We start from the raw sequence: 11176 nt of genomic DNA on the forward strand, positions 1-11176 counted from the left end.
TTACAGAACACACACATGCCCCCATTGCGCTCGGCTCTAGGGGTCTGAATGAGCGTCTTTCTCCTGCATCCTGCTTGGTGGTAATTTACCGCACTCACTCACTCACTGACTCGCTCGCAGACCACCACTGAAACATGAAGCTTACGTAACTCTTGATGTCAGCTCCTGAGGATTAAAAGGGCTTCAGTGGAACATTTCTACAGGAATTCATGTGTTTGTACTTAACACGTGCATGTACGTTAGTCAGCCATTTTGAAGAATTATTTCCCCTCATTCGGAGACATAAAGTATTCGCAATTTCTTTTCCACATTTCGCCACACTGGAACTACAAAATGTTTTTTGTTGGGATTTCATGTGATAAACTAACGCAACATAAATGTCAAGTTGTAGGAAAATGATTTATGATTTTAAAGGTTGTTGTTTTTTTTAAATAAAGATCTAAAAAGTGTCTCATGTATTTGTGTCCTTACTTGGTAGAGGCTTCTGCCACCAAAATTGCAGCTGGAAGTCCTTTGGGGTATTTCTCTCAGCTTTGGACGTCCAGAAAGAGAGCATCTGTGAATATTTGTTTTCAAATTACAGGTAATGGGTTTAGGTGACTTTGATTAGGCCATTTTAACATATTTTGATCTAAACTATTCCAATGTAGCCCTCTACGCTTACAGTTCCTTTCGTGCTGGAAGGTAAACCTCCAGTCTAGTGAATTATTTTGACTCCACATGTCTGAAGCTGCAAAAGGACTATGATGTTATCCATGAAGCAGATATAAACTCCTGCTGCTTCAAACACTTTCTTCTGGTCAGTCACTCACATCCTTTTCAGTCCATTTCACATTAAAAGAGGAAGTTAGCGAAGTTGAACCGAGCCAGGCTGGAGGGGCGTGCAAAGCCTGTTTGAATTACAAATGGCTACCCGTCACCCTGTTTGAATCCACATGAGGCTTTCTGACACATAAATGGCCTCTTCTGTGCCCCGAGCACTCTCAGTCGGACGTACATCTGGGCTTATTTTCCACTCTGGGATTCTTCCAGTGGCTCTGCTGATTCCAGGAAAACTAAATCCGCTCCTAAAAATAATGTCCACAACAGACTGGACAGGCATGCAGACGACGAACAATGAAAAAGAAACAGAGAAGATCTGGAAAAGAGCAGGTTATTTTTGGTCTTTTCAAACATTTATTATAAATTAACAAAGTAAAAAGTAAAACTTGCAGGTAATCAGTCGCGATTAACCTTGTCTGTACACTGGTTTGGCAAAGAAGTGGCGAAATTTAACAAATGCTATCTGTGATTTGGGTTTTTACAGATTCATCAGTTTTTATGTTGGGGTTACACCCTTTATAGGTAACTTCATAAAACTTTATTTAGTCAGTTAAACTGAGAAAGCCAAAGCTCATAAACAAAAAAAACTACCAGATGTTACGGGACTATAGTTAGTCTTTAAGACTGGCTCGTTTCTGCATGAAGGTGGATAGTCAGGCGTAGAAAACCTGCTGTCTTACGGTTTAACTTTAGACAATAACTCTAATTTTGAAGCTTTCCTGCAGGATTTTACAAGCTGCTGCAAAGTGGAAAACCATTTAGAGCCAACTTCAAAAGGTTATCACTGACAAACCCTTAAAATGTGGAAAAAGCCAGAAAGCAGATGTTTTTAATCTGGGATCAGCTTCTATGGCTTTGACTACAGAAAAAAAAATCAATCTGTATTGATTTTTTAAAATTCCTTAATGCTTTATTCACAACAGTTTCTACTCTTCTTTAAACATACACTTCTAAACTTTCTGTAGTAGTTGTGATATCTTGATATTTAAGGGGTCATGCATGCTTAATTTCTCAGTAATTTTTTAAAGACTGGACGTTTCTAAGTGGCAGATACACAAAGGCTGAGATAAATCATAGGGAGAGCTTGTTTTTTAAAATTCTGAGCAAATGTTGCACTGCTGACTGCAGCAGAGTAATATCAGCTGTCATCATTAAACAAAACACAGTTGAGTCTTAATCTTCTGTTAGTAGCTTATTTCTTCTGTCCGCTAAGGCTGACCTCCTGTCAAACTAATAAGCGAAGATGACATCATAATTCATCTGGTGTCCATCATCCCATGCGTACAGCTTTTTGTCTAGTGGGTTGTAGGACACCTGGGAGGTGTGTGTGTACATGTTTGTGAACGCCAGGCTCGGCACGGTGTGCGTAAGTGTGTGCGTGTCGAAGGCATATGTCACGTTGGCGTAGCGACGCTCAATGCTATCCACTCCATAAAGCACACCACAAACCAGGAAGGTGTTGCCATAGCGGCCGCGTCGGAGGCCCGTGCGGAAGGTGTGGATGGGCTGCAGGTCTCTGTGATGGAGCTGAATGAGGAGAATTACTTCCTGGTGGAAACCCTCCGTGTCCAGAGCGGGATAGAGCAGCCAGAGGCCGGACTCATCCACAGCAAACTCCACCTAGACAATCAAACGGGTTTCAAATTACTGAGGACTAAAAACATGCAGTAAAGAAGGTTAATAACTTAATTTATCGATACATTTTATCTCGTTTTAACAGTTTAGGTCTGCGCCAATAACAACAGCTATTTTTAATTGCCCTGTGGTCTTTAGCATCATTGAACTAAAGACCATACAGTAGAACCTTATACAACTATATACTTTTCAATGATCCTGGTTCACCTGGCATCAGGTCAGGCTTACTTCAGTCTGAGTCCTGTGAGTTTGCTCCTCCAGGATGGCGTCATGAAGCGTCGTCCAGGCAGACACGTATCTGCGTCTCAAGTCGAATCTGATCACATCCCTGCTAAACGCCCGGTTGTAGAAGAAAGCGCCATTAAACACGACATGGCCTGTTCCGGTGAAATCGTAGGGCAGCTTGTACGAATTACTTGGCTGGCCTGAGCACAAACAGTAAAAACACAATTCAGTAAGTTCATGGTACTTCATAAACACATCAATCATTTATAGAAATCATTCAGAACATGCAAACTAGACATGTATTGCTTAGAGATGACGTTCCAAGCATTACAGAAACGTTTCTTCAATTTAAACTTTCACCCTGTTTATTTCTGCCAATGTTTTTGATTTCGCAGATAAATAACCACTTTATAATCTCCTAAAGATTTTATATTTATCAAACACAAATTCAAGAAAAATACAATAATTTTCTCGTTTTTTGCAACTGCAAAGGGGAATTAAACAGGCTTTCTGTGATCAATCATCAATTATCTACATTAGGAGCAGAGACAGCAGCACCATGTCAGAGAGAAAGAGATCAGTGTTGCACTTAAATTTTCCTAATAATCAGACAAATAATTAGTGTTGATGTTTTAATTGGTATTTAGCATCTTATGTTAGTAATTAGCAGAATTATTTTATAATAAGTGTTTATTAAATTGACTCTTAGAGGTTTTTGGTCTTCCAGATACCTGATTTAAAAGCATCCATGTCTCTAAACTCCAGCAGGCTGTTGCCATAGTGACCATTAGTCAGGTAGATGACCTTGCCGTGGCCACGGGCGTCTTTCATCCAGGCTCCATCACTGAGACCGTAAGAGGTCTGCCGGGCCGGTTCGGAGATGCTCGCTACTGTGTCCTTACACACACCTGACAGGTAAAGAAAAAGAAGAGGGTTTAAAATGTTACGGTTTCTAAAACATTAAAATATTTCATCATGATGTTGCTACAGTTCTTTTGTCCTTTACTCTGGCTGTTTTGAGCACAGAGTAGCCGCTCTGTTCCTGCATACGTTCATGAAAGACACATTTAATCATTTTCAGGAATATTTCCACTCAAGAAAAACACAGTCAAGGAGTGCAAACTAGAGGAACTCAATTTGTCATTACTATTAAGGTTCAGCTGCCTTTAAAGCTCCATTGCTTGGCAAAAAGTGTTTAAATTAACCACTTAAAAACAATATGTACATTTTCTAACCCATATGGAAAAACTTCCGATGAAGAATGTTGCAGGCAAAATGAATGCAACTTAAAAAGATATTATTTTAGCAGCAGAAGAAAGAATTATTGCTTTTTCTATATTAAAGCAAAGCAATTAGATCCTGCTATGCATTTTTGTTTTAAATTCTTTAGTTATCATCATGATGATAAAATTACCCAAGGTTATCATACCTTAAGAAAATCACGCCTTGTTGATACGCATGTCATAACTTTGATGTTCTCCCAAGCGTAAAAATTTGCCTTCTGACATTCGTCTACACCATCACAAAATCAAAGCTTCGGGTTCAACTCTACCTGGCTTTTTTGTGGCCTTTGGTTGGTCAGCGGGGCTTTCCGTCCAGCTGAGGCGGCTTTTGGCTCTTGGTTGTGATGTGGTGGGGCTTGCTTCACCGGGTGGACGGATATTGGTATCTGTGGGGTGTGGGGTGACAGGTGTGGTGGAGGGAAAATCTCCGTTCTTGGTTTGAAGCTTGGGTTTCATTTGTTGCGGAGTTGTAGGGTTGATTTGCTCAGTCACTCTGATGGTTGCAGCAGTTGACCTTATTGTTCGCTTGCTGGTTGTTGAGGAAGCTTTCGGCTGACGAGTGGGTGAAATGTTGTTTAGGCCCTCGTGATTTGGCTTCACAGGAAGTGACGGTTCAAGGTTTTTGGTAACAGTTGGCAGCTTGTCGATTTTCAGCAAATCCTCTGCAACCTTCGGGATTAAGAATACTAAAAGACAAAGAACAAATTATATGACTGCTTTCTGAAAATGATAGTAGTGCACTTCTACGGTTACACTACCGTTCTTTCCTCTTCCTTTCTTCTGGTCCCCGTCTTCCTCCTCTTTGTAGCTGTCTTCATCTGCCTTGTAGAAGGTCACTCCTCTAATGAACACAGTGTTCTTGTCTTTGACAGAAGCTTTAGTTTCTGTCTCGTTCTTGGTTGGCTGCTGTTGCACACGACCATCTTGCTGTTGGTTCTTCTTTATTTGACTTTCAAAGTTCTTCTGCAAGATAAAATGTGGACTAAACATGTTTGACTTTTCAGCCACAAAAATAAGATTCTTTACAAAGATGTTTGCTACTTAAATTCTGATTTGATTGACTTTTTTTTACCTGCTTTTGGCTGCCAGCAGCTGCTCCAGGTCGCTCTGACTCACTGGTTTTCTTCTTCTTCAGCTGAACCTTCTTGTCTTTGTCCTTATTTTTCTCCTTCATGCGCTCTTTCTCTTTTACTCTTTCAGTGAAATTCCTTGTAAAAACCTGGGGTGCGCAAACAAATCCACTTAAAATGTGAATCCTAATTTAAAGGATTCCACTATTTCTGAACATCTCAAGTTTTTAGGCAGTTTTCTCCAGAACTGAGGAGCGTCAAAACAAAAATACTGAATCACTTTCTTTAACTCTGGACTTGGAAACACTGAGTCAGCGCATCTCTGATAATCTTAGCAATCTACAAGGTTCATGTTTGACAAGTTATTCAGAAATTTAGTATGTCCAACACCCATCTGAGCTTTACTGACAATTTGCAACATTTTAAAGTCAATCTTTTTAAAAACAGGGAGACAGTGCCATAATTTCTCATCCATTTCCCTATTTTTTAAAACAGTGATGGTAAACTAACTGAGTAAGAGACTTTATATGGTTGTTAAAGTTTAAATAATAGCAGGCTGAGAACAGATCCTTGAGGAACTTATTTTGGCACGCACAGATTTGTATTTGCCAAATTGGATTTGAACCAGTTTAGCACATTATCAGATATTTTCACCCTTTGAAAATATCTGATTGGTAAATAGTGATTTACCAATCAGTATTTTTTTTTAATCAACAGATGAAGCAAGTGACTGAAATGCAGATATTTTAAACCCACCACTATTAAGATGTACATCATTCAAAACATTTATAATGCCGCATGCAGCCTGACTCAAAAGAACTCAAGATATTTTTTTGAATAAGGGGTTAAATTTATTCACAAACTGCATATTCAAAGAACTTCACCAAAAAAGTAAGATTGGATCTGTGGTCTGTTATTATTATTTATGCATCTAGATTTCATGTCTTTAAGAGATTTGATCAAAGCTTGTGGAAAATAACCAGATTAAAGGGAAATGATTTAATATCTGCAATATTTCAACGCCAGTACAGCTTGAAACTTCTTTTAAAACCTGGTGGGCATCGTGTCAAAGCAGTTCATTGTAGGTTATGAACTGTTTCAAAAGGTTTATAAATTAGCTTGTTCAGCCTTTTAGATGATGAAGGAAACTTCACCAGGCTATCAGACGTGGAATCTCTGACTGCTTGCCCTCAAAAACATTAATCTGCTAAATCATAAAACTGACTAAGACATGTAAGAAAACAATCATGATCCTGGTTTATCAAGACAAAAGTTGCTGATTCATACCTATTAAAAAATGAGGGCATTCATTTAAATGAATGCCCTTTGAACCTTTAAATGTTTCAGCTCTACAAATACAATCTTCTGCAATTTCTAAAGCTAGATACAAATGACAAAAATCATTGTTGTAAATACATGTGATATACATACAATCGCTCACCTATTTATTTGTTCCTCTGCTATTTCTTTATATTCTTTTTCTTACAACAAATTTTAAAGGAATGAGTCCTTGAATGGGATGTTTTGTGTCTGCGCTAGAGCAAATGGACTGATTGTTTCAACTGCTTATGTGAAAAACACAAACTAACAAAAACACAGTGGGGTGTTCCACCAGGAAAATGATCCAAAAACACATCAAAACTGGTTTTGGAGTGGATAAAGCAGGCTCACATTAACCTCCTGCAATGGCCTCGACCTCAACCCCATTGAAAATCTGTGGACTGTACTTTAAAGCTGGGCCTGCGCCAGGAACCAACCAAGTTAAATGAACGCTGCCAATTCTGCCAAAAAACGCTGGAAAAAATATCCAGGCAGAATTATGCCAAAAGCTTGTTGATTGCTACAAAAAGCCTTTGAGTTCTCTGCAACTTGCTTAGGGACATTTAATTAAATGAGTTTGTATGTATGCATACATTTTACATTAAATATAGAATTCTGACCCAAGGTTGATTGCAAACAAACTGCACGTTTTAGACTCAATAATTATTTAATAAAACGTTTTGACATTTATAGTGTCGCATAATAATTTCACCCTGGAAAAGAAAGGTTCAAATTAATTAGTACAAGCCTGTAATGTCTGTGACATGTTTTATTTTGTTACATCCTTATTATGAAGACTGTAATAAGGCTTCTTAATAAGGAGATTAAATTTTCATCCCGTGAAAATTTCATGGCTGTGAAATCTTCTGTACACGGGATTTTCCTTTTTTAAATAAGAAAATAAACATTTCATTACTTAAAATACAACAACATAGCATTCCTCCAAAGTATGTTCGGATAGCAAAAGGTGCTTGATAGATTTTTTTTAAAATTGGGCATAGCTAAAATTACCCCACTTGTGGAGTTCTGCATAGAACATATTTATTTATTTATTTATTTATTTATTTATTTATTTATTTATTTATTTATTTATTTATTTATTTATTTCGAACAGACAGATTTACAGACAGATTGTATTTACAGACAAAGAAGAGTTGTTTTTTTTAATCTTCAATTCAAAATGTATTTATTTTTTTGTAGAGTTTTGGCTGTTGTTCTTTCAGAAATTGGCCCTTTTTTTAAGTCTGCAAACTCTAATTAAAAATTAGTCAATGAGTATTTTAATAATCGATTAATCTGATTAATCGTTTCAATATAGGGTCTGAGTTTGCTTACCTTCTCCAGGCTGTCCACTCTGGCCAGCAGTTTTGTCGTGACAGAGTTGAGCTTTAACAAGTCCAGTCCATACATAGAGCCTTCTAATAAATCAATGATGGTTGCCAGCTTGGAAAAGACAAATACAAGACTAAATGTCAGAAGAAAGCATTGTTTATAGAAAACGTCCTCTTTCCTGACGAATTACCAAAAGCCAATTTTCGGTTTCTACCTTGATGTCGTCTTTGCTTGCCTCCTGTAACTTTTTGAACCTGTACTCTCCCTCGCAGGGGTTGACGGCTGAAGGAGGTGCCATGCACACACACTTCTTGCAGTCTGTCCCCTTGGTGATTGTTTCCACAGTGTAAAAGTCCTGAGAGAGCAATGCTGGATCGCTGTCATGAATGCGGCTGCAGTCAGAGCGCTTGACTGGTCGAACCACACAGCGGCACACACAGTCGGACCCAGACGACTCTGTTTTAACTTTGTCATAGTCTCCGAGCAGCTGAAAGGGAAGAACCGGGATTTTTTTCAAGATTTCCTTTCTGTTCCAGACAATCGACATAAAGTGGAAACACCCATCTGTTAGTTTGTGCAACATAATCAAAAAAAAGAAAGTAAAAATAAAAATCACCGTTGGTCAAAATATAAAGTAAACAGAAGGATGATTGATGGTGTGCAGCGCTGCAGAGATGAGCCTCTTGTGAAAAGATAGCTACAACCGTTTACAAACAGGCAGTTTTTTTGGTTTGGAGCTCATACAGCTGGAAAGATGTTACATAACCAGCTGCCAGATGGATGCAGACGCTTACCATAATGTGAGCACACACACACACGCACACACACACACACACACACGTCTGGTGTTTCCTATCATTTAAACTAAGGTTTAAATTTTGATTAAAGGACTGATAAAATGCTGACCTATTTTGCAAGTGAGATGAGAGTACAAATGTCCCCAAATTCAGTTTTGAATATGAAACTGGAAAACTGAAGCTTATGTCCTGAATGCACAACTGCTTTGTTGTCTCCTGTGGCTTTTGTGTGATGAAGTAAATGGAAAGTTTTGCAAAAGTTACACAAAACCTTCAGCAAGAAATTGCTTGTTATATAAGATTGACAGTAAACTGATTCAGAGATTAAAGAAAAAGCAAACCATTGCTGTGTGGTTCTAACTATATATAAACTCCTATTTTTATGATCTACCCTTTTGAGCTAGCATGGCTCAAGATAACCTTAAGTTTACCTTATATCGAATATAATTTGCATGTCCTATAAAATAAAGTTTAAAACATATATCTCTTAATTAATTTTCCAAATGGATCTTGGTCTGGACTTTGACTGGACCATTACAGCACATGAATATGCTCCTAACTAAGCAAAAAGTGTCAAACTCAGTGTCCTGCAACTTTTAGCTGTGGCTGTGTTTCAACACACCTGAATCTAATATTGAACCGTTAGTAGACATTTCTTGAAGCTGTATTGGGCCAGGGACACATCTAAAGTTAGTAGGACACCCGTCCTTTAGGACTGGAGTTTGACACCCCTGATCTAAACTAGGCCACAGTGACATTGGATGTATTTTGAGTTTTTTCCTCACACACAGCATTTGCATGCAGACCAAAAAGTGCAATATTAATATTCATTTTCTCTGACCAGATAACCTTCCATCAAGTGTTTTATTGTACCCCTATGTGGCTTGTGGAAAATTTAGCGCACCTTAAAGATCAGGTTTACTGGAGTCTATGCTTTACAGCTTGCATGCCGTCAGATTCTCCCACCTGAGCAGTGGACTTCTCCAACTCCTCCAGAGTTATAGTGATTCTCTTTGCAGCTTCTCTGATTACTGTTCTCTTTGCCCACCCAGTCAATTCAGGTGGGTTACCACATTTTGGTGGGTTCAATGTCAGATGACGGACTGAGCAGTATTAGATCCTAAATGTGAGACCTACAGCTACCTTGTGTGTTCTTGGTCTTGATGCTCTGAGGTAATCTGTCTGTAAATTAGCTGACTTGTGAAGTCAGCTAGCTCAACTGCATTAATTTACAGTAGTGATGTCGGAGTAAAAGGGCTGAAGTATGCCATAAGCATCTAAATTGTAGGGGAAAAAAAGATGTCTTAAGTACTAGTTTGAGTTGATAAGTCACATAAAATCCCAATGAAATGCATTAAGCCGTATTTATAATAATAATAAAGTTGGATAGTCATGCATTAAACACTGACCTGGCTTATTATATTCTCCTGGTTGTCCAGCTCATCCTCCAGAGGTGCATTGGTGGGCTGCAGACTCCCAGCTGGAGCGTCTCGCTGCCCGTCGTCAGGTCTCCCCGTGGACGGAGCACCTTTGTCCGGCTTATCGAGCTCCTTGGGTCCAGTAAAATTCAACTCCTCCCGGTCCTGACTTGTATCCGCCGCCAGACCGTCGAGTCCGCGCACAGCACAGCAAAAAACCAACACAGAGAGAATGCGCCACATCCTCCACATAAACAGCACTGTGTAGTTACTGTTTCCAGGTAATTATCTGGTAAATACTGCCAAAACAGCCGAGCGACTCTTACCTGACTGAAGGCAATAAATACATAAATATAAGCGCGTGCGATAACGCTTTAAAGTTGATCGGAAATACAATTTAGTTTCCAAAAAAGTGGCTTTTAAAGTGTCTTCAAATAGTCATTTTAGACTGAGAATCCTAATAAAATACACTAAAACTAATATAGAAAAGAAACTTATAAAGTTAGGCCTTGACGGACTGTAATATTATAATGAAATTAATTCTAAATCTGTTTTTTGCGGCGTTCCGTCAGTAAAATGAACTGCCTAGGTCGTCCACACGGTACTGACTGCGCCTGAGAGAGAGGATCCAGGTTGGACTTTTCAGATGGAACACTAGGCAAATGTTGCCAGCCAATCAAAAACAACTCTGTCATTTGCTAGGCAACCAACAGAGATTCTGATTGGTCAGATGCGAGAAAGCGCGCCTATTGAAAATACATATTCCTGAAAGCATTTATTTATTTTTTTTAAACCTTTCCTTTCTCGAACAAAACCCAAACTCATTCAAACGAAAAAACATATTATTATGTAAATTATCAGAAATATAAGATTAAAATATGAAACTTCTAACCGATTTGGATACTACAGTGCTTATAAAAGCTGTTGTAAAGTAAAAAGCTAAAATAGGTAAAAAAAAAAAAAATTAAACAATTAATTTTAGTATATTTTCCACAGTTAATGCGACCCACATCCTGTAAAAGTCGAATAAAACAGCCTTTTAGGAATTAAAATAATGAATCAAGAAATAATTAACATGCTTGCAGTAGATTGGTTGTTATAGATGCTGCTGTGTTCTGAATGAACTACATTCAAAGAGGAGTCAGGAACCATCTGCCATCATTTAGTGTCTTTAATTAACCCCAAATAAAGTTCAAATGTCACTGAATGTTATTGTATTACACTCATCATTATTACATACAAAATATGTAAAAAAAATCTGTCATTTTACAAAA

General features: G+C 38.2%; 1 protein-coding gene across 1 annotated transcript; it reads right to left on the minus strand.

The window, feature by feature from the left end:
* Positions 1 to 1153: 1153 nt before the first annotated feature.
* Positions 1154 to 10544, minus strand: olfml2bb (olfactomedin-like 2Bb). The gene is made up of 9 exons (XM_008433670.3): positions 9894 to 10544; positions 7902 to 8174; positions 7691 to 7798; positions 5038 to 5184; positions 4724 to 4928; positions 4235 to 4651; positions 3414 to 3590; positions 2686 to 2882; positions 1154 to 2442 (listed from the first exon to the last, which is right to left on the minus strand). Exons 1-9 carry the CDS (start codon positions 10152 to 10154, stop codon positions 2053 to 2055), a joined length of 2175 nt encoding a protein of 724 aa, XP_008431892.2. The 5' UTR covers positions 10155 to 10544; the 3' UTR covers positions 1154 to 2052.
* Between the last annotated feature and the right edge of the window lie 632 nt (positions 10545 to 11176).

Source organism: Poecilia reticulata, chromosome 17 (assembly GCF_904066995.2).
Source record: "Poecilia reticulata chromosome 17, P_reticulata-male-v2, whole genome shotgun sequence".
Lineage (NCBI taxonomy): Eukaryota > Metazoa > Chordata > Actinopteri > Cyprinodontiformes > Poeciliidae > Poecilia > Poecilia reticulata.